Below are 23277 nucleotides of genomic sequence, written 5' to 3' on the forward strand. Positions count from 1 at the left end.
ATAGGAGAGAAGATATGAAATAAATAATTATAAAAAATCATGTAGGATATGGCTGGGGGCCAGCCCTGGTGGTTGACTGGTTCCAGAGAGGATATACCTGTTGTATGGTATTTTGTTTGTGTTCTGACAAATGAAGCTTGTCTGGAGATCAGAGAGTGGAGCAAGCACTAGTTAACCATGGAGGCCAGACAGTAGTGGCACACACTTTTAATCCCAGCACTTGGGAGGAAGAAGCAGGAAGATCAGGAGTTCAAGACCACCCTGGGCTACATGAGGTTGGACCATCTAAAAGAGAAACAGAGCTTGGCAGTGGTGATGCATGCCTTTAATCCCAGCACTAGGAAGGTGGAGACAGGAGTATAAGGTGGGTGGATACAGGATCTCACCTGTCCATTCAGTCTGAGGATTCAATTCATAGAAAGACTAATTAGCATCACACTTCATACAAGGAGTAGGCGAGGGAAGGATTGAGCCAGGTGGTGGATATTGTGAAAATCATGCAGCTTGACTGATTGGCAGTCAGAGTACTTCTTTACTTAAATGGAATTCAATAATCAATGATAGATTCATATTCTTCCAAAACATAGATCATTTCTGTCCCCAGATACATGTTTAACTTCCTCTTACATATCTAAGTTTAATCGTCATTAAATCGTGATAGAACAGAGTTATCTTTTTTTTTTTCATTCTCTGTTCTCCCTATATTATCTTCCTGTTCCATTCCCACCTTCCCCAACTCCACCCATAAAATCTCCCAGGGAGATCCTTGTGTCCCTCCAAGTCCCTTCCCCTATGCCCAACTGCAGTAGATGATAGCATGGTTATCATTTAGTTAATATCTAATATTCATATGTCTCATATTTATCTTTGAACAGAGTTATCTTTTACAGTCATTTTCCCTCATCAACCCCATAATCCAACTTCTGCTAGACAGAAAGAAAATCTCCAAGCTAGCCCAGGCAGATTGCCATGTCCCAAGCACTATATTATTAACTCCTAATGGTCAGAATGCCAATTGTCAATAGACCCAAGAAAACTCAGGTCAATGCTGCTGCAGTTATTATTCAATTTTTGCCATAATACAATATATACATTTTATATATTTTAAATTTAGGGAATTTATTTATGTCTCTAATCCTGGCATTCTTTTGCTTCTTGGTCATATGATATAGTGGCTCTGTGGGAGCTAGTATTTCTAAGAAAGGGAGTTTGTGACACCTCATTCTTTTATTTTCTTTCTACATCATTCTTTGCCATCTGTATAAACCCCTGTGTAGGGCAGATGTAACTTCAGCCAATCTAACTTTGTTGCTGTGTATGCCACATAATCTCCTGTATATAACTTGTACTTTGTTCTGATTATCTTGTTCCTGAGTAAGTACAGGGGCAGATGTTTCAAGAATATCTCAGAGCCCAATAAAGAGATCTCTGGCTTTTTTATGTATGTCAGAAGCTCCAAGGCATAATGAAGACCTTCATGTAGATAAGGATGTCTTCCCTAAAAGTGGGAGGGATAGTATGCTCAGGACTTTTCAGGGGAAGCTAAGAGGCAGTACTCCTGGGAGTAGGCATAAATGATTCATAAGAAGTTTTCCATCAATTCAGTATCCCCAAATTGTATAAATATTAAAAACCTCCAAGCGTGCAACCTGTGAAGATCAAAACCAAAAGTGTCATGGCTTTGCTGGGTCCTTATCATGCAGCTGTGCTGGCTTTATGACTTTTGCCATTCCTATCAGATATGGCTGTGCCAGGATATGAGTATGGTCTTGACAAAAAACAAGTTTATGGCCCATAAAGACATACTTAAAATAAATTGCTTTTCTGAAGCAATCTATGTATCTACTCTATTCATTAAGTAAAAAGGATTGATAGAAAATTGAAACTTGTCTGTTTGTTTGGGGATTTCTAGTAGTTGGGTTTGGTAAATGACCATTAAGTCGACTGTAAAGTTCAGGCAGGGCAGAGAGCAAATAAATAGAAGGCACAGTTATGGACTTCATGTGTGAAATTGCAGAGCAGACATTCATTAGTTAAGAAAACAAGAAATGAGTATAGTATAATGTAGGACAAACACAATTATTTCAGACCATCCAGGTCTATTTCATTAAGCCATTGAGTTTTATCAGATAGACACACCATGCCTATGGGAAAATGAACAAGTCATCATCGGAATTTTTACAAAGGAAACACAAACTTGTAATTAGTATCTAATCCAAAAGAGATAGTATGAGGACAACTCTTCTAGTCCTGTGCTCCCACGGATAATAATGTGCTTGTGGTCCACAGACTCATTTGTTTTCCTTTGCGTTTCATAGCATCACATCTCTCACAGACATAGCATAGCTACAGATGGGTGATAGACCCCTTCCTGGACAGAGAAAATGCTGACCATAGTGAATGGAGAGTTCTGGAAATGGGCATCAGGCCCAGTGCACAAGAGACTTTTATATGGTACATATTAAAAGTAGAAAGAGGCTGAAGCCCAGGAATTTTATTGATATCTTTTATTTATTTGTTTTTTGTTTTTTTCAAGAGAGGGTTTCTCTGTGTAGTTTTGGTGCCTGTCCTAGATCTCACTGTGTAGAATAGGCTGGCCTCGAACTCACAGAGATCCGTCTGGCTCTGCCTCCCGAGTGCTGGAATTAAAGGAGTGAGCCACCACTGCCTAGCTTTTATTGGTATCTTAAGAATTTGTTGCTAAAATTGAATGAATAAAGTTAGTAATATAATGCAACAGATAAAAGCCTGGCCATTTCTGTTCAGGAAAGACATGAAATAAAAGAGAATGAAAGAAAATTAAGGAGAATGCCCTTATAGCTAAAAACAAAAGTGAAAGGGAAGTCCCTGTTTGTACTGGTGTTAAAATAGAGTTCTTATGTCAATATCCTGGATCAATTCTTAGGTCTGACCTGCTGGATATTGATACATGTTAGAGATTTTGCATTACTGATAAAGCCTATCTCAGTGTGCTGTCTCTAGATTTAGTTTCATTTAAATTTTGTTTTTACTACTGTTATGGCATCTGCTGCCTCATTATATGCACTCACTCACACTGCTCATTTACATAAGTAGAGGGGTAGTTTTAGAAGTCTCACTAAATACAATTGTCTGAGCAATGTAGTTAGTGCCCTTTCGATCCATGGAGCGGGCATTGCAGCCATCCGTGACTATCCTGTATCTGTAAGTGATAGAGGCTCTTAAGGAAGGTTGTAGTCTGATTCACATCTTCAGTAAGCATTAAACAAGTTTAGGTAAACCTGGCTCTACTTATAGATGTGCCTACCATTTATTAAAACATTCTATGAATGTGCACTTGTGATGTTCAGAGTTATACATATTTACTGATTGAAGGAAAATTATTTTCCCATGTTGGACACCATTGCAGGGTCTGGATTTGTAGTCTTGTCAATAGCAAGCAGAGGTAATAAGCACTTGCATAGTCTTGATGGCATTTAAAATTTTTCAACCGACTGTTTATATAAGTGTACACCTTTACTCTCTTGTCATGTTTTGGATAGAATACAGTTTCTGTAAGTCTGAGTGAACTGCTTAGTCTAACTGGGTTTTTAAGTTACATGTGGAATTTGAAACGTTCTCATTGAATTGAATTTGCCAAAATAAACTGACAATAGACAGATTAGCAGGAAATAAAACTGTTAACAGTGCACATGAGTCGTAAAAAACAACAACACATTGAAAGAAGGACTGGAGTTTGAGGCTTGAATACCCTCTTCTCCCCTTCAGAATTATTTACTATTTACCCCAATAAAATAGAAAAAAAAAATCACCTAAGCAGTAGATAACACAGAGTTCCTCTGTGCTTGACTGTGACATTGGGTTGTTAGTTTCTTCCTCTCTGCCATGTCTGGGCTTGGTTAATGAAGTTACCCAAACGGGCAAAGTGGGGGTTTCTGCCTTTGGTCCTTCTTGTCTCTCATTAGGTTAGGGAACCTCAGACAAAGCCCTCTGCTGTTCCCTGAATGCTCTCAGTTTGAGGTCCAAAGCAGAATACATGAGAGCAGCATTTTCTGGGTCCCTAACAGTTGAACGTTTTAAATTAAAAAAAAGAATTAAATGGGTTCCTGCTTTTTGAATGACTCCATGTAGAAATGAGGCTCTTATAAACCTGTAGTCATGTATCTCTCAGTGACAGAGAAATGCATTGTGGGTGATTCAAGTACTGAATGAACCTTGTAGCATGTGCTTAACAAACTAATCTTCTGAGTGTTCAGCCTTGTGACGACCATTCTATATTTAGTCCCTTGTTATTTTGTCTTTTTTTTTTTTTTCTGGAGCTGAGGACCCAACCCAGGGGCTTGTGCTTGCTAGGCAAGCACTCTACCACTGAGCTAAATCCCCAACCCCTATTTAGTCTCTTGTTGTTGGAAATGTCCTTTCAGCATATTTAATAACGAGGCTTATAAAAACATAGACATCCAGATCTCATGTCACTGTTTGCAGTTATTTCTACTTGCAGGTACTTTTGATAGAAACTTAAGTTCTTTTTAAATTAAGCATTTGGCACTTTTAGGGGAAATGAATTTTTCTCTCACTTTATTCTTTGTGAACATAATCATTTCCTTCTTTTTCACTTTCTTCCCTACCACAGTTGTAAACTGCCTCTGTGGTAAAAGCTTCAGTGAGGCACAGTTGAGCCTGCAGGTCAACCTAATGATTTTAGTATTCCAAAAGGCCTTACATGGCTTGAGGTTTCTTTCTGTGATAATAAAACATAATGAATAAGCTTGAAGATGGTCAAATTTGTGATGGTGAGTATTACTTGGGAAAAGTCTGCGTGTGGTTCTGTACAGGGAGAAAAATTGAGTACCAACTCCAATTTTCTACCTCTTAGAACTTTTATAATTATATATATGTATGTGTCCAAGTTGGGGTAGGGGAGTCAGCCCCTGCAGCTGGAGTCACATTTGTGAGCAACATTGTAGAGTATTTGAGTATTGTTAAATGTATAGTTAACCCTATTTGAAAGTCTGTGATCACATTGGAGATAGCATGCATACAAATAAGCCTTTTCTCTTTTGTTTTCAGGGTTTTTGGTAAATCTATAAGGGGATTTTCCACAGAAACAATGTCTTTGGTAAGATGATATTTAATTTCATTTAGGATACACAATGTACACACACATTGGATCTACTTTATACTTTGATTTTAAATTAGCTTACTTTATACTTGAAATATACTTTATTGTCAATACAATGGAAAACTGATACCTTCACTTTTTTTGTATGATGATGTTGTATTATAGTTCTATATTTACCTAGTAATTGTTTTGTTGCCTGCATTATCTAAAAATATCTGCATAAGGTCTACACTCATACTTTATGAAGGCATTGCAGTTTTTATTAGTTTAAACCAAAAGCAAATTCTTTTCTTTTGCTTTTTGTCAGCTTGTATTATATTAGGCTTTTATGTGCTGAATTGTGACTTAACAGATTGTACCAATGAAAACTTTTGTTACTTGTGATAAATTCTTTAACCAATTTTTTATTGTTTTATACAAGTTTGGTGTCTAAAGCAGCAATGGAAAGACTCCCATAGGCACAGCTGAGTGAAAGAAGGCCATGTGTTACTAAAATCCATTCTTTAAAAAAATACTTTTTAAATTTTCTTTCTTTTTTTTTTTTTTTTTTTTTTTTTTTTTTGGTTTTTTCGAGACAGGGTTTCTCTGTGTAGCTTTGCACCTTTCCTGGAACTCACTTGGTAGCCCAGGCTGGCCTCGAACTCAGAGAGATCCGCCTGCCTCTGCCTCCCGAGTGCTGGGATTAAAGGCGTGTGCCACCACTGCCCGGCACCAGATTATCTTTAGTTTATTACCATATATAATAATATAAATCCTGTAGCTTTTTCATAAATATGTTTTAATATATGTAAGGGGATCTATGCAGTCTAATGCCATAAAGGCTTGTCATGTGTGACTATTAAAATAAAAGTAAATAAATAAATAATAAAAGTAGTTCTTAGTAGCTGGGTAGAGTAGTGCACACCTTTTAAATCCCAGCATTTAGGAGGCAGAGACAGGTGGATCTGAGTTTGAGGCCAGCTTGGTCTACACAGTGAGCTGCAGGACAGCCAGGAAGGACTACACAGAGAAACTCTGTCTCAAAAAAACAAAAATAAACAAACATAAATAAACAAATAGCTCTTGGTTAAGTGTGGTGGCACATGCATGCCAGAATGCAAGAGAATGAGGCAGGAGGATCACATCCTGTGTCTCATGAGGACACTATACCTCAAGCCAGAAAATAAAATCTTATTTCATAGCTGTACTGGTCATACATAATTTCTGTATTTGCCATCCTGTTTGTCACCCCCTATTAGACAGGAACATTCTCGTTCTCTTAGGACTTGTCATAGAGCAATAACGTACCTTAGCAAGCACTGTGATGAAAGAGGGAATGTGAGATCAGTTATCAGTTGAACACATAGTAGGATGCTGTGAATACTCTATGCCTGTTGTAGATATTAGACACAGCTTTTACATCAGCTTGTCAGGCTGCTTGCAGATCTCTGATGTAGGTTATGTACAATTGCTTGTAAGTTTGTGGTTTTGTTTAGTTTCCATGTTACCATCTATCAATGATGCACATTTGCTCATCACTCCCCTTACCTAGCCTATTAACTTTCCCCTAACAAAGTTTGTCTCTTAAGGTCAGAAGGATTTCTGTGCCTCCTACCCCCTGGAGACTCCTCTTGGGAAATCACACTTTACTGTCAGCAAGGAAACAAATTAACTACTTGCTCATTTGTAATTATTATGTAAATTGATGCATAATGTTCACTGATAATTTCCATTCAAGAGTATATTAACCCAACTTGTAAGAGGATGACTATGCAAAAAAATCCATTTATTAATTTATACTGAAGTGTATCTTAGCTATATAAATAGGTAGTGACTAATTTCAATGGAATGCCAAATTAATAATTTCAGAGTGTTTTATTGTTTATTTGGTTGGTTGGATTTTTGAGTAATAGTGGTTCATATTCCTAAGCTGTGCTGGCTTTCCCATTCATGTCAGTGTCAAGGATAAGCTCGTTAAGGTAGAATACAGGTCTCTTTTGAGCGCTCAGGCACAGATCTTTCCTGTTTGTTTTGCTGAGCATTGCTATATCATAATTGAGCTTCAGGTCCTGGATGGCACAGAGCTCTGGTAGGCCCTCTGTGTATCCAGAAATGTCACCACACTTAGTCATCTCCATCAGGAAGATTCTCTTAGAGCTGTAACATTGAGTTAAAAGTATTTCCTTTCTGTTACTGCTTCAGCTTATTTCAATGGAGTCTTTTGTTCTTTCTTGTTAAAGAAATATAATTAATGTTTAAACTTTTATAGACTGGTGTGTTGATTTCTGTTTATCAGCAGAATTGTTTCAAGAAATCTAGTTGGTATGTGTGGTAATCCTTCTGAAGCTGTGCATTATTGACCCAACATCACCCCTCACTCCAAAGTCATTTTCTTTCGGAGAAATCTTTTAAAATGAAATGATACAAGCTTAGTAATATATAGGTATTATCATAATACTCTAAATATAAATACTGGCTGGTAAATCTGCTGTCTTTTCTTTCTTTAGGTCCCAGTAGCACCTTTTACATACACACCCCTGAATGTACTTAAGGATGGCACAGTTGTCAATGTCTGTGGTGTTGTGAAGTTCTTTAAGCCTCCGTACCTAAGCAAGGGAACCGGTAGGTGTCAGAGTTGGGAGTGTCTTATGGACAAGAGCTTCATTGTTGGTCTCAGGGCCACAATTCCTTCAGTGACCTAGGTCTCAGAACATTGTCAATCCTGATTTTCAGTTGCCTAATGAAACTCATATGTATTCTTTGGCCATTTTAATTTATGAAGTGAATTGGTCTTTGAATTCCAGAGTCTTCTTCAACACAATACAAATATAATTTTCAGAAGGGTGCTAAGTGACATGAAAACATATAGAAGTATAAAATCTGTTGATGAAGATAAATGTGTTACCAAATACTGAACACTCCAGTACTGTAATGATCACACATCAGTCACTCTCAAGTCTGGCAGAGAAATGAAAAGTAAACAGAAATAATAGATAACTATAGCATACCTGTAGGCTTTGTTGAGATGATAAGATGATAAGATACTGGGAGGGGAAGTGAAAGATTACTTTTATGTTATTGAGATTAAATGTCTACAACCTTAGAATAGATTGCTGTTATTATAAAGTATATTATTTGAGCCCCATGTTAAGCACAAAGAAAATACCTGTGAGAAACATACACACAATATTAAAAAAAAAAAAAAAATCAAAGGTTGTCATTACAGAAGCTCAATGTCGATAGTGTAGAAGAAATTATCACAACTTTACCTTGACATATGAGTCTCTTACAGCAACATTAATACCAGTCAGTAACAAGGGCAGTTTGTCAGGTGTGGCCAGTGCTTTGCTGCTGTATTTCCCATGGTGTTAGTCTTAGCTAAAGCCATTTGGGGAGAGCTGGGGTATAAAACAATGGCAGCTAATTGGGAAAGAAGAAATTAAATTGTGTTTGTAAAGAATGTAGTCTCATAAGTAGAAAACCCTAAATACTATGCCAGGTAGTACCTTTGAGAACTAATAAATGGGTTCACCAAAGTTCCCAGATTCAAAATTAGCATTATATTAATTGTATTTCTGCATAGCAGTGATGAACAGTTTCAGAGGTTAACAGAGCAGTATGATTTAGAGTAGCATCAATAGTGTAGTGCATGTAGGAATGAAGGAAATCAAGGCTTGTACTCCAAACAATACAGAATATTGCTGGGATCAATTAGAGATGACACAAACAAGTGAAATAATGTCCTATGCCCATAGATAGCAAGGCTCAATAGTCTTAAGTTTACAGTCTTCAAAGCAATGTGATGATATATCACAATCACTCTTAAAAAATCCCAGGGGCTTTCTTTTTAAATAGAAAAAGGAAAAAAAAAAAATCAGTCCTCAAATATCTATAGGAATGAGCTTGAGTGGCCTGAAGAGGGAGGAATCTTATTTTCTTATTTAACCAGTGTACAGTATAATGCTTTTCTTTATGGATGGATGACAATGTGAAGACTGTTGAATCTGGGAATAATTATGAAGTAGATCACACCAGTAGGCTGCACCTGTCAAGTCTCAGCACCATGACTGCCTAAATGTGTGCTGAACTCGAGACACACCAAAGCAGACAGGGAAAGCCCTGGAAGCCTCAGCCATACATAAAGAACTATGGGCAACCGAGGAAAGCTGAGAACAAAGAAATAGCCTTCCCCAGGGAAAATCACACAGATTGGTTACCTATTACCAAATGCCACCATAACTGAGATTTTTGTTTTGTTTTGTATCTAGGTTCTGGGGATTAAACATGAGTCCTCCAGATTACTTAGCAAGCACCTCCCTGACCAAGATATCTCCCTTGCTTTCCTTTTGGATTCTTGAAGATGTCATTCTGTCATCAGCATGACTCTTTATGGTTGTGTGATATGATCTAGATAGGAAGGCAGCACTATATAGTCTTTGTACCCATGCACATATGTGTGCATGTGGGTAGCCAAGGCTTCTCTTCTCAGCCTCAGTGAAGATTCTTTGTAAAAGTGCCAAGTTATCAAAGTACACCATTGTTTCTGGCAAAGCAGCCACATGTTTGACTAGAAAATTCCTTGTTCTCTCACCATTAGTAAGAAATGGGCTAAAATTGAAAAGATGTGGCTTCAATTCTAGTTACAGCATGGGCAGTTTCAGCAGGAGCTTTTGTAGTGTGTGAAAACCCAGCTGCAGAGTTAGGCACATGGTGCAGTTTGAGAAACTGCAAGTGCTTCAGTAAGTACCTTAGGGATTGTGGTAGTCCAAATGTATTTGGCCCCCATAATCTCACAGGGAGTGGCACTGTTGTGAAGTGTGGCTTTGTTGGAGTGGGTATGGCCTTGTTGGAGGAAGTGTGTCACTGTGGGGACAGGCTTTGAGGTTTCATATACTCAGGATACCACCCAGTGAGTCAGTTAACTTCCTGTAGCCTCTGAGTCAAGATGTAGGACTCTCAGCTCCAGTACCACCTCTACCTGCATGCCACCATGCTCCCTGCCATGACGATAATTGACTGAACCTCTGAAACTGTAAGGGAGCCCCTGAATTAAATGTTTTCTTTCTAAGACTTGCTGTGGTCATAGTGTCTCTTCACAGCAATAAAAACCTAACTAAGACAGAGATGGTAATGCTACATCAGAACAGTGGCCAAATGTGTTTAATGTTTTTAGGAACATGTTTCTGTATATATAATCTTCACCCTTACTCACTAGTGTTCATAGTGCTTTGCATGCTATAAGAGGAGAAAGGCAAACAAACCTACAGCAATGACCGAAGAGAAAACTAATACTGTTCTGCTAACAGAATATAGCAGACTCATAATAACATTCTGTTGTACTTATAGTTCAGTGTCTTGCTCAGCCATCATCAGCAGATGAAATAAAAAAAACAGAGATCCACAGCGAGACAATATACAGAGTTAGAGACCTTGGAACACTTAGCCCTAAATGGAATGTCTCCATCAAATTCTTCCCCTGTGGGCTCTGAGAACCCTATGGAAAAGGAGACAGAAAGAATGCAAGGGAACCAAGCCTTCCAGACACAACAGCACTGATGCACATATAAATTCAGAGACTGGCAGCATGCACAGGTCTAGGCCAGATGGAGTCCCAGTGCTGAGAGGGGAAATGAACACAAGCCCCCATCCCTAACACAGAAGCTATTAGTTTTCTCCAGTAGAGTATCACTGGGTATATAAACTGTAGTTAAGGGTAGGCCCCATGCCCAGCAATAGATGGCAAATATAAAATGAACTCAATGGTATTTTAGGAGGGGTTTTTTTTTTCTGTGTGTGTGTGTGTGTGTGTGTCTTTTATTTTGTTTTTGTACAGTTTATATATTATGCTTTCTGATTTTGTTTTTTTTTTTTATGGTATTTCTGTGTATGTGTGTTTCTCTGTGTGTATGTGTTTCTTGTGCTTTTTCTTTGGCTCTTTTTTCTAATGTTTTGTTCTATTCTGCTTTTGATTTTGTTGCCTGTTTGTTTTCTAATGAGATAGGGAAAGAAAGGATATGGATTTAGGTGGAGAGGATCTGAGAGGAGCTGGGGAAGGGAAAACTGATCAGAATATATTGTACAAAAAATACTTTGAATTTAAGAATTAGTTAAAGAATTAACTCATAAAAGTAAAGTACAAGAAGAGAAGTGATAAATGATGTTTATGTTCACTTTACCACTGAAATTTCACGTTGCTGGATAAGTATATATATTTTTTTTAATCTGGGAAATTACCACCCTCTGATGGTTGGTTTTTGCCATCTTGCCACAAAGCTAGATGTTTCTGGAAAGAGAGCAATCTTTTTTTTATTTGTTTGTAAATTTTTTTATTTATTTATATTTTCTGTATAAGTGCTCTGCATATGTACCTGAAGGCCAGAAGAGGACACCAGATCTCATTACAGATGGTTGTGAGCCACCATGTGGTTGCTGAGAACTGAACTCAGGACCTCTGGAAGAGCAGCCAGTACTCTTAACCACTGAGCCATCTCTCCAGCCCAAGAGAGCAGTCTTAATTGGGAAAATGCCTCCATCAGATTGACTGTTGGCAAGTCTGTAGTTGTGTTTTCTTGATTGAGGATTCGTATGGGAAATTCAGCCCAATGTGGGTGGTGGCAGGTGGCCCTGGGCTGTATAAGAAAGGATGCTGAAACAGCGTTGGGGAACAAGCCAGTAAGCACCATTCACCCATGGCCTATCATGTTCCTGCCTCCAGTTCCTGCCCTGACATCCCTCAGTAATGAACTGTGATCTGGAAGCGTAAGCTGAAATAAACTCTTTCCTCTCCAAGTTATTTTTAGCCATGGTGTTTCATCACAGCAATAGAAGCTCCAACTAAGAACTTGCCTACCCTGATTTCTTTAATTTTTCATTATTTGTTCTTCATAGGAGGGCAAATGTTCCAATCTAATTTTTCATTGTTAAGTATGTTTTAAGTGTCCATATACCCTTATTCCTCCCTCAGTCTCCAGAGTCTGCATACCAAACACTGGACAAAATAAAAAAAACAAGGAGAATCAAATGGTTCTGAGCTTCACTGACTGTATTGGTACTATTCTCCACAAATCAGGAGATTTGTTATTTTTTTCTCATTAATTACAAAACTGGTGGAAAATCTCCTGACTTCCTATTCTAGCAGATGGCTTTTTGCCCTTGCCGTCTTTTTAAGTGACTGATGTATGCTGAGCCTCACTTTCGCTCCTCATTGTATAAATATCCTAGGTGCAGTTTCCTTTCTCAGGCTTGGTCTGTAACTTCTGAAGCCAGGTTTCTGGAGAACAGTGCTGAGAAGTATCTTAATCCTGCTTTTGCTTCCTGTTTGGGCCCATCTCCTGCCTCACTTGTTTCTGTATTAGATTTTTTGAGAGCCAACAAGTGTAGGCATACTGCCTCCAGATGTCAGTATTTTCAGAAGGAATATTTTAGATCAGATTTTTTTACTCTGGAATATGTTATTCTTTTTGAATGGCATTGCTTCCTTTTTCCTTATTGACTTTTATGTATTTATTTATTTAAAAATGTCTATATTGATTAATTTCTTTGGATATTTAGTGGGAATGATTTGCTCTTCTACCTTCTTCATTTTAAAGTGATGAAAAAGTTATTTTTTTCCCTAAAAATTGTGTAGAATATTTATTTTTATTTCATTACATGTCTTAAAGTTAATTTTTGTGGATTAATTTGGCAGTGGTATCACATTTTTTTAAAAAGGCAATAATAGGGAAGAGTAATATTTGTTTGGCATTCTTAAATAAGCATATTCTTATTTTATGCTTTCAAATAACTTAATTTGTGTTAATTATTTTTTGTTTCTTAGATTATTGTTCAATTGTAACAATTGTGGACCAGACAAATGTGAAGTTAACATGCATGCTCTTTAGTAGGAACTACGAAGACCTTCCAGTCATTTATAATGTTGGAGACATTGTTTGTTTCCGTGGGTTGAAGGTATGTTCATACTTTCTGCAGTCTACATTTACTAGACAAGAAGTCTGCATTGTTCTCCGAAAGTATCTAGTACTAACTATATGGCTGCCTTCTTAGAGAGAAACAGTAAGCACATTTCAAGAGATAAGAAATGTAAATGGTATCAGTTATCAGTTATTTAAATGAATCATCTGCTGTCTTTCCCGAAACATGCATTGCAAGCTGTGATTCTGACTCGCTCCAGTTTGTCCTCTCACTTCCAAATATAGTTGATGTTATCAAGTTTCCATGTAAAATTTGTCAAAGATAGGGGCATACAGCCTTGTAACTTCTTTTTGATTAATTTAATTTTATTTTAGTTGGGGTCTTACTGTTGCCCTTTCTGACTTTAGACTCCTGAAGTGTGAGCTGTGTAGTCCTGGTAAACTGAGACAGACAAGATTAAAATTCAGTTCAACTAGAGGAACTTGACTCATGCACACAAAGTACTAGAGGGAAAAGGCTATACAGAATGTACTGGGAGTCTGCTTTTTGCCCATGCGTACTTCTGACTAAAAGCTGTGCTGTACGTACAGGGCAAGGTCAGTTGAGGATTACAAGAACAGGGAACAGGAGAAGTGCAGCAGAAGGGATGCTACAGGGTGCTGCAGGGACAGCCTGGCGAGGCCTCGTTAACACTGTATTCTTTTGCCTTATTACTCCGACAAAATATTATCAGATGCAGCTTCGGAAAGAAAACTTCAGTTTGGCTCAGTTTCATGGTAGAGATGTTGGCGTTGTTCTTCACATGGCTGCCAGAGCAAGAAGCAGAGGAAACAAAAGACTAGTTAGTAATTGGGGTGGTACGTCCCTTGTTCCAACAACCTAGGCTGGATGCTCCATAGTGTCCACAGACAGGGCTACTACCACAGGAGCATGTGGCAGGCCTTGCACACAAACAGTAGCAAGTACCTTGTCCAATATGGGTAAGAGAGCACAAAATCTTGCCTTATCTCACAAAGGCCGTCATCCTGTAGGAAGGCCTCTTGGGCACATCTGTTAAAACCTACACGATTCCACAAAGAAGGCTGTTTGCAGAGTGAGTCCCACTAAGGAGGAAGGGCTTTTGGGAAACCCTGAGCTTCCTACAAATTTACCCTAAGAAGGCGTAAACTGAAGCTTTTGTCCATTTCAGGAGCTCTCGGCTAGCAAGTTGCCAAAATGAACAAACCTGCCCCTCAAGAGGGGATAACATACTTAGAACCTTTGCAATATTTCACTATAGTGTCTAATCAAAAAGAAAAAAAAACCACTAAACACAAGCAGAGGAGCTTAGAAGAAGTTTTTAAAAAGCAATTGGACTTCCCAAATGAATTCATTGGGGGCACAGACATAGAGTCTATTAAACAGTAATTTCCCAGTAGATATTGTAATTTTTTCCCAAAAGATTAAGCAAAGTACTTTCAGCAAATAAAAATTTTAAATAAGTAAAAAGAAATCAGTTAGAAATGGAGAAATAGGATCTGAAAAAGAAACAAATAGAAATTTAATATCTAATAGGAACAACAAATGAAAAGTTTACTGGAGGGGTTAATATAGGTTAGATATTGAAGACAGAGCCAAATACATTACCAGGTATGAAGAACTAGTACTAGATAAAAATAAATAGACCACAATGGGCCTCCGGGACAATACCCAGTAATGTAACTACCATGTAGTTAAGGTACAGGAGATAAGAAGTGAAGGGAGATATGTGTACACACACACACACACACACACACACACACACACACACACTCACACACACACACACACACACACACACGCAATTATGGAGAAACTGTATTCCATGTGGGAGAACAGTAGCACTGGTTTTTGATAAAAATTCATTTACCTATAATTTAATATCTAAATAAAATATTCTTCAGTAAAGTGGAGTCTTTCCAACTAGAAACTTGTTAAGAAGTGACAGAAGTCTTTGAGAGTGAATAAATATGAAGTTTTATTGGTTATTTCTATCCTAGTAATTTCACTGAGATAAATGACTAAGCCAGAGCAATCATGTAAAAGGACAGTGGCACCAAGTGCTGTTGTGTAGTAGAGTGTGCAGAGGGCAGTGGGGATGGTCAGCAGGGAGTGTGGTAGAAAATAGTGATTCAGCGCCACTGAGACACAAGGAGCTGTTTATACCCTGGGAAGTAAATGGAATCCTAAGAATATCAAAGGAACCACAGGAAGCAGTTGTTGAAAAGCACAGACTGGGGGTCAAAAGGGAAATGGCCCTGTACAGAGCTCCTGGACCTGTAACTGTAATATTTTTAGAGTGAATATGTCCTGGCTACTAGGAAAGTATAGATAGATAAATTTTTATCAAGAATCATGCGCTACCTACAAGGTGCACTTTTGAATATGGAGACATAATTTGGAACTAAAACTGTAGGAAAAAAAATAAGCAATAAGAAAATAAAATAATTACATCTTACTATCAGACATGAAGTACTACCAGAAATTTGTGAAGAGAAAAGAAGCATTTTATATGAACAAGAGCCAGTTCATGAAGAAAATACTAACACCATGTATTTGATAGTTGTACATTAATGATTCTGCAGACGCGCACAGTGAAAGTCCTTCCAACATGGCCCCCACACACTCATGGAAAGGGTGACTTAGCTCCTGTTGCATGTGCTTGCTTTACACATTTGTAGGTTCTAAGTTTCACTATACCACATAAACAAGTGTCACATTATACTTTCCGCTAGTGAAAATTGTACTTTAATAAATTGAACACATAAATGTAAAAATTCAAGTTTGGTAGAATCAGGACAACCATTAGCTACTGTTTTAAAAAGTATAAATTTTACTTTGTTAAAATTCACATCCTTGTGTACCCTGATAGAGTATCCATTGGTTGTATTGTTTCATCAACTAATTCAGTAAGAAGTAGTAAAGAATCACCCTGCTTCTCCCACTAGAAAAACTTAACATCTCAAGTTTCTTTGGTTCCTGGGTTTTGTATCAGTTGTTTTGTTTGTTTTCTGCTTTGTCCCACGTTCTTAGATCCAAGTATATAAAAACAAACTTCAGGCAATCAGCACCTATGGTTTTGCATCTTTGACGCTTGAGGGCGCCATAGGGTCTCCTGTCACACTGCGCACTTCAGGCACAAGCTTTAACTTCACTGCTCAGGACTACAGTATGGTAGAAGCCTTGCGGGCTTGGGCATCCACGCACCTTTCAGCATCTTCCACCTTACTACAGCTTTCTGACGTCCAACCCATGCAGTACTGTGACCTGATCTGTCAGCTCCTGGGCAAAGCAGAAGTAGATGGAGCATCATTTCTTCTAAAGGTACATTTAAAATACTTGAAGCTGTATGTTAGTGCCACCTGCCAATAAGGAGCTGCAGCACTCTGATGGAATATTTCCAAACTATTTTGTACTGAGTTAAAATTCTTGGTACTGTACTACTGCATTCTCTGTGCTTCCCTCCAGAGAAAACAGTGTTGTTTTACAAATGGTGTGACATGCTGCTCTTATTTCTTATTTTAATAATGAAACACAGAGTTCTCATAGTGACTCTCCTGTGTATTTCTGCTGCTTTGTGAAAGTCAGCTATGTTGTCACCTATTTACTATCAGGGTCTATTCTAATTAAGTTCTGTCCCCTGTCATCACTGCCTGGCCCATGGGAGGGCATAGATAACACTGTTTCTTGTCATTCTTGTTTTTAAATTAGCCGGGGGGGGGAGGGGGGGAATACAGTAACATAAATGCCCATGAATGACCTGCAGAAGGTAGTTACTTAATCATATTCCTTGTTTGGCCATACTGTAGAGGATTTTTTTCAGCAGTACTGCTTCGACAAAGGTCCCGTGCTTAATTCTCTGTCCCCTGTAATAGTCAGACAAGCAATGGAGGGTCATTTTGCTTAGACAATACTCGGGGCTTACTGATACTGCTGCACATTTCAAAGGAACACCGAAATGGAAAGTAGCAGCTTCATGTGAACTGTGCTGTGAGAAAGTAAATATTTAATCTAAGGTGAGTGAATGAAGGAAGGCTACACTGAATTGAAAGCAATGTATGATCAGTTACGGTTAGATAAGTCACCCATGTTCCCTGACCAGTGTAACATTAGCACATGACATTTATCAGCTTCTGAACATGCCCAAGAACGAAGATGCTGGCTCTGTGTACAGAGCACCTTTTGACTATTATGTTAAGAAAAACACTTAAATTTTGAGCTAAAGCCTGACACCTGTAGCTGATAGAGGCAAAAGTGCATTTTCTCTCTAAAGCACCCCTGTAAGTAGACAGCTTTTTTCAGATAAGCCAACCAGCTCTCAAGTAACTAATTTTTACCTTGGGGAAAGGCTTTATTATGTTTTTTAAATTTATTCTTTGAGAATTTCATGCTTGTATACAAAAAAATGTCATTATTTCCCTCCCACATCTCCCTCTATCCCTTGTCTCTACAAAATACCCCACTCCCAACTTCATGTCCTTAGCTTTTTTAAATTTAAATAGCCCATAAGTCCATTTACTGCCCGTACGCGCTTGAGGGGGCCATTTTCTGGGGCATGCTTCACCTCAGTGGCTGAGCTTCCTCCCCAGCAGCTGCTAGTTGCGCCTCAGTTAGGGGTGAAGCCTGGGCAGCTCCTCTACCTTGAGGCTGCAGAATTGATGGGTGTGAACAAGATCAAGGAATTATTTTAAAGTCAGCGTTGACAGGGGAATGCAAGAAAGTTAACTTTTTTAATGACAGTTTTAAAATATGTCCAAAGTCTTTGCATACCATCTAACAACTTTAATTTTTTAAATTTCCTTCATAGAAATAATTTTAAATGTGTGAAAAAGTACTCTTGCAGCAAAACTTGTTGTGTGAACTATTTGTGTGTGATAGAATGGCTCTGACTATATAGTAAAATTACAGACATGAACTTGTTAAAATAAACTTTAATAATAGTCTGTTTATTAATATGCGTTCATTTATATACTGAAAATGTTCGAACAATAGCAAAAATGATTTTGGAAGTATATTTGGCAACATTATTCTCTTAACTACTTTTGGAGAATAGAGTTTTAATTTTTTTTCTGGTGTTTAATTTCTCATGTATCAGAAATAATTTTGTTTTTGGAGACATGGTTTCTCTATACAGCCCTGGCTGTACTGGAACTAACTGTGTAGATAGACCAGGCTAGCCTCGAACTTGCAGAGATCTGCCTGTATCTGGAATTAAAGGTGTGCACTATTACTTATGGCCTCAGATATAATTTTTTAATTAAATATTAAAAACAGAGGCAAGCAGACATTATTCTGTCTGAATTAAACTTGGTTAGTATGTAAAGTAATATAATTATTTCCCTTTTCAATCATACCACAGTAACCGTGCCCCCCTTTTTAATAATCAGTTTTTCTCAGCAGCAATGCATTCTAGTATTATTTCTGTTGTTGGGGTAAAACACTGACCACAAGTAACCTAGGGAAGGGAAAGATTTATCTGGTTTATACTTCCAGATCACAGTCCAGAGGAAGTCAGGGCAGATACTCAGTCAGGAACTTGAAGCTTTCTATTCCACACCAAATTACCTCTAAATTCATGCAAAATTCAGTAAGTATGGCAGAAATCATGGAGGATGATACCACTTGTAGACAAGCTTATGCTACCCACAGTGGACTGGGTCCTCCTGTATCCATCAACAATCAAAATAGTTCCCTGCACACAAGCCAGTTTGATCTTGGCATTAAGTGAGGCTCTCTTCTCAAATGATTGGGGCTGTGTCAATTTGACAGTTAAAGTTAACCAGAACACCATGTTTTACCAGAGGTTTATGAATGTATTTTTTTTATTATATGTATATGTATGGGAATGTGCACATTTATACAGGTGCCTGGAGAGGCCATGAGAGTGTGTCTGATCCCCTCAGGTTGGAGTTACAGGCAGTTGTAAGATGCTTGACATGGGTGGTGGAAGCCAAACTCATGGCTTCTGCAAGAGCAGTATGCATTGTCAACTACTGAGCCAGCTCTCCAGCACTCAGTAATTTTTAAAAATCTTTAAAAAATCATTACACTTTTTGTGTTTTTTATTTGTACTATGTAGTTACTGAACAAATGCTTTTCAGTTATAATTTGTCCAAGCATTTTCTGTTTTAAACAGGTGTAATCTCATGGTTTTAACAATTTTATTTCATCTCATATCTTTGCTTTTGGTAATAACGCAGAAGTCATACATACCCAGAGCTGGGGGTGGGGGTGAGAGCAGGGTATGATTGAGCACAGAATAGAAAAAAACGTCAGTCTACAGTAAGTTAATGTTTTGTATGCGATCATAGGGTGATTTTTCATCTTCATATCTTTCTACATTTTGTATATGACCAACAGTTCATATTTAGTCATTTCGCAGTCACAGAATGATGGACATCTCGTTTTAAAGTATTAAAGATACCAGCATACATCTGTTCATTTTTAAATTTGACTCTCTTTTTGCATAAAGATTCTTAAGCTTTGCTTTACCACCCTATGGCAGGTATGGGATGGCACCAGGACGAAGTTTCCCTCTTGGAGAGTCTGCATGCAAGACCTTGTTTTCGAAGGTGACTTAAGTCACATTCTGCGGCTACAGAATCTGGTGATAGACGTTGTAGTTTATGATAATCATGTCCAAATGGCAAAATCCCTGAAGGTGATGTTGATTAGAAAGATGCATGCTGTTTTGTTTCTGTGTTCCTTTTACTTGTAATTTTTGTTCATATAATTTTGGTTGACGATTTGTTGTTTAGAGTGTAGAAATTAATTTCATATTTACTTGTTTTCTGCTTTTAAGCTTATAAAAAGTATGTGTCCAAGTTAAAGAAAGCTCTGAACCCATCTTATGCATTCATAATTTTTTTCCATTGTAATTTTTATTAGAGAATGTAATTATACCTTGCGTGCTTCAACTTCTTGGCCTCTTTTTCTTTGTTGTTAACGTGTATGTGATTGTGTGTGTTTCATAAATATATAAATACTGTTTGTTTGACCATTATAATGTATTTGTATGCATGTTTTCATGTATGTTTTACTGCTGACCATTTGATATTAGATAACCAATTGGTGTGCTAGTCCCTGGAGACTACTTCTCCCATTTTTGGCACTCCTTCATTGCCTGTAGTTTTTTTGTCTAGGGTTGAAGCATCATGGGCTTTCTCTCTTCTACATTAGCATATCTATTGGCATTATCTTTGTTCAGGTTGTTTAGGCAGCCTTGGTGATGGTGATGAGACTTCATGGGTTTAGTTTCTCTTATATTTATAGGAGACACATTGTCACCATAAATTTCCAGTTCCTCTGGCTCTTACAATATTTATTCCCTGTCTTCTGAAATGATTCCTGAACTTTAGTTGCAAGACGTGCTGTCCATGTATTTATTGGGACTAGACTCTACAATTCTACATTTTGGTTGTTGTTTTCTGAAATGATCCTTGTCCATTTTAAAGAAATTTCCTTTATGAGTGGTGATAACTACTCCTCCAAGATCCATGACTTCACTAGCCCTGGGTAGTTGGCTAGATGTCCAGTACCAGGCATGGTTCCCCTCTTGTTAAGGTGGCATTAAGTCCATTTAGAGAGCTGTTGGTTCCCACTAAGCTATACATGCTACTGCTGTACACTTAGGGTTATTATGCCATGCTGGTCATTGTTGTAGTTCAGAGGCATCATAGCTGGGTAGAACTGTTGGTTGCTTCTCTCCTTTGGAAGCTTGCATGGCACCTTCTGGTACCATGAAAGCTTGTCTTCAGGGATTAAACTATACTTTTTTTTTTGTTTTTTTGTCATTCCTCTGCTTGTAGAATCTTACTGTATTACTGACAAGACTAAGCAAATAATAAGCATCAGGCACATTTCATAATAACATTTACTCAAGCTTTAACAAGATACAACATTGTCTTCAGAAGGCATTTCTGATAATAGCAACTTGTCATCTTTTCTCTGTGATCTGTTCAGAAAAAGACAAGTTCTCGCTGGCTTATAAATCTTGTTAATAATGCATTGTGGTGAAGGATAATAAACACCCGTGCATTCACTATTTACACTTCCTCCTGATGATTTTACCGCAGTTATTTCAGATTCCTCTGAAGTAAACTGCATGTGGGACCTTCTGGTGTCTCTGCTGTCTCAACCTTTTGCTCTGCAGAATGATCTTGGCCTTTGTCTTTCACACTCATTTTTAGAGAAATTTTTCATATGTCATGAAGAACCCTGAAGTTTCTGGCTATGATTTTCTTTAAAAGTTAATAGGAAGGAAATTATGTTTTTGATAGTTAAGCCTCTGTTTATTAATGTAATTCTTCCCAAATTTCAGCCTTCTTTTTGGTCCTTCCAAACTTACAAAAATCTGCTCTACTAATAAAAAAGTAAGAAACACTCCAAAAATTATGCAAAATAGAAATTGCTTTATTTACTATTCTAGTATCTCACTTTGGATCTCTCTTAGAAAATATATATTTCCCTTCTGTTTTCCAAACCTCTATATTCCTCACTGCAATGATGATATAAGAGCAGGTAAAGGAAGTTGGGGGAGAGTAGATTAGACACCTCCTCCTGCCTTCCTGTCCTCAGAAAACAGAGGGACTGGCAAGAAAGACTCTTGGAAGTGAAGGAGTGATGTTGGGAGAATGGGTCTTTGTCCCTGACTTAATCTCCACTGTTTGTGCCCCATCAGAGCTAAAGCTGGCTTGGGCTGCTTGTCTCTCTTCCTTCCTACCCTCTCCCCACTCCTTCCATTCGATGCCTCTTTTCCACTGTATTATGTCACCACAATGATGCAGGATTTGTAGGAAAAAAGAGAAAGGTGGCTTCTCACTCATCTGCTGCATTCAGGAATGCTATTTTTATGTAAGTGAATGAAGTGCCCTTGTTTGCAGCCATTTTTGTTTATAAGTCTACATAAAAGTCAGTGCAGTTTACATGTGTGACTTGTTCCTTTGGGTAGATGTCAGTATTTTTGTTAAAACGTGATTACCCAGCCTGGGTTTGAACCCATGGCATAAACAATAACTGTTTTCCCCCATAGGTGGTAGTAGAGGCTTGTACTACAGCACTAGCTCTAAATGTCATTAGCTTTGAATAGCCTACTATATTTTCTCACTTGAAATCTTCATTGACAAAGCTTAAGTTCTCTAGTTAAAGTTGTTTTTAGACTAAATTTAGCAACATAGCTGATATTGACTCTAGCATCATTAATTCAGAATTCTGGCTTAATCCTGTATTTCAATTTACAGAATATATTTTGTAAGATTGTGATAAAAGTACAAGTGCTTTATTAAAAATTTTTATTTCCATAGAATTTGTAGGATGGGGAAAAGCAAATGGTGGCACATACATATAATCTCAACAATCAGAAGGCTACAGCACAAGCATTGCTGTGACTATCAGAACAATTGACCTGTGAAAATATAAAGGTGATTTTTATGCAGTTACATGATCGACGTTTTCTAGTATCTCATAGTGACAAAATTTTATTCCTCGTGTTTAATCTCATTTTAAACTTATTCAAGCAAATTCTTTTCAGAAATAACCATCAAAAATTTTTATTTACATCTTGGATTCCTTCAGTGTATTTTTCTGATGGACCTCTGGAATAGGCCTGCTTGTGTTGTGTAAGGAGCACATTGGTGTCTGCACAAGCATGCCCCTGCGTACACAATCTGATATGGAATCCATGAAGCTGATGCTAGGGCTCAGTGCTGCCCTGCAGCCACTGACCTCTGGTTAGATGGTATCCTTGGTTGCTGAAGTTACTACCTCCTGTTGGTTATGAAAATTTCAAATATCAGAAATTGTTTTCATTAGGCCCCTTTTCTGAAATGATATTCTTAAATAATCTTTCAGATTGGAAGCTTCCTTAGAATCTATAGCCTCCATACCAAACTTCAACCAGTTAATTCAGAGTCCATCACTTCACTGATAAGGCTGGAGTTTCATCTTCATGGAGGGACCAGCTATGGTCGAGGGATCAGGGTCTTACCAGAAAGTAACCCTGATGTAGATCAGCTGAAAAGGTGAGTATTTTATATCCCTGTTTGGAAAATATAAATGTAATCATCATTAGGTTAATTTACAAGGTAAATTCCTGGGCTATGTGAGGCCTTTGTCTTTTTCCTGTTTCTCCTCTTTGCCTTGAGTAGAATTTAACTCAGATTCTAGTCCTGACTAGGCAGACTGGGCCACTGATCTACTCCCTAAACCAGTCTAGGCATACTGAGCCACTGATATACCTCCTTAGACCCATCTCCATACTGTTTATTTTT

The 23277-nt window shown here is 37.9% G+C and overlaps 1 protein-coding gene across 7 annotated transcripts in view; it reads left to right on the top strand.

Annotated features, from left to right (window-relative positions):
* Positions 1–23277, top strand: part of LOC114684972 (protection of telomeres protein 1-like) — a 47435-nt gene that overhangs the window by 5401 nt on the left and 18757 nt on the right. For 5 of the 7 annotated variants that reach the window (XR_005089709.1, XM_037197940.1, XM_037197942.1 and 2 more), the window contains exons 4-9: positions 5050–5098; positions 7588–7702; positions 12897–13027; positions 16043–16333; positions 19515–19670; positions 22859–23028. Coding sequence is in view for 6 of the 7 variants with exons in the window: in XM_037197940.1 (XP_037053835.1) it covers positions 5090–5098; positions 7588–7702; positions 12897–13027; positions 16043–16333; positions 19515–19670; positions 22859–23028 (872 nt within the window). In the remaining variant the exon portion in view is untranslated. Of the gene's footprint in view, positions 1–4612; positions 4773–5049; positions 5099–7587; positions 7703–12896; positions 13028–16042; positions 16334–19514; positions 19671–22858; positions 23029–23277 lie in introns of all 7 variants that reach the window. The other 2 variants (XM_028859525.2, XM_037197944.1) reach the window with 2 other exon arrangements.

This window comes from Peromyscus leucopus, chromosome 22 (genome assembly GCF_004664715.2).
Source record: "Peromyscus leucopus breed LL Stock chromosome 22, UCI_PerLeu_2.1, whole genome shotgun sequence".
In the NCBI taxonomy this organism is placed as follows: domain Eukaryota; kingdom Metazoa; phylum Chordata; class Mammalia; order Rodentia; family Cricetidae; genus Peromyscus; species Peromyscus leucopus.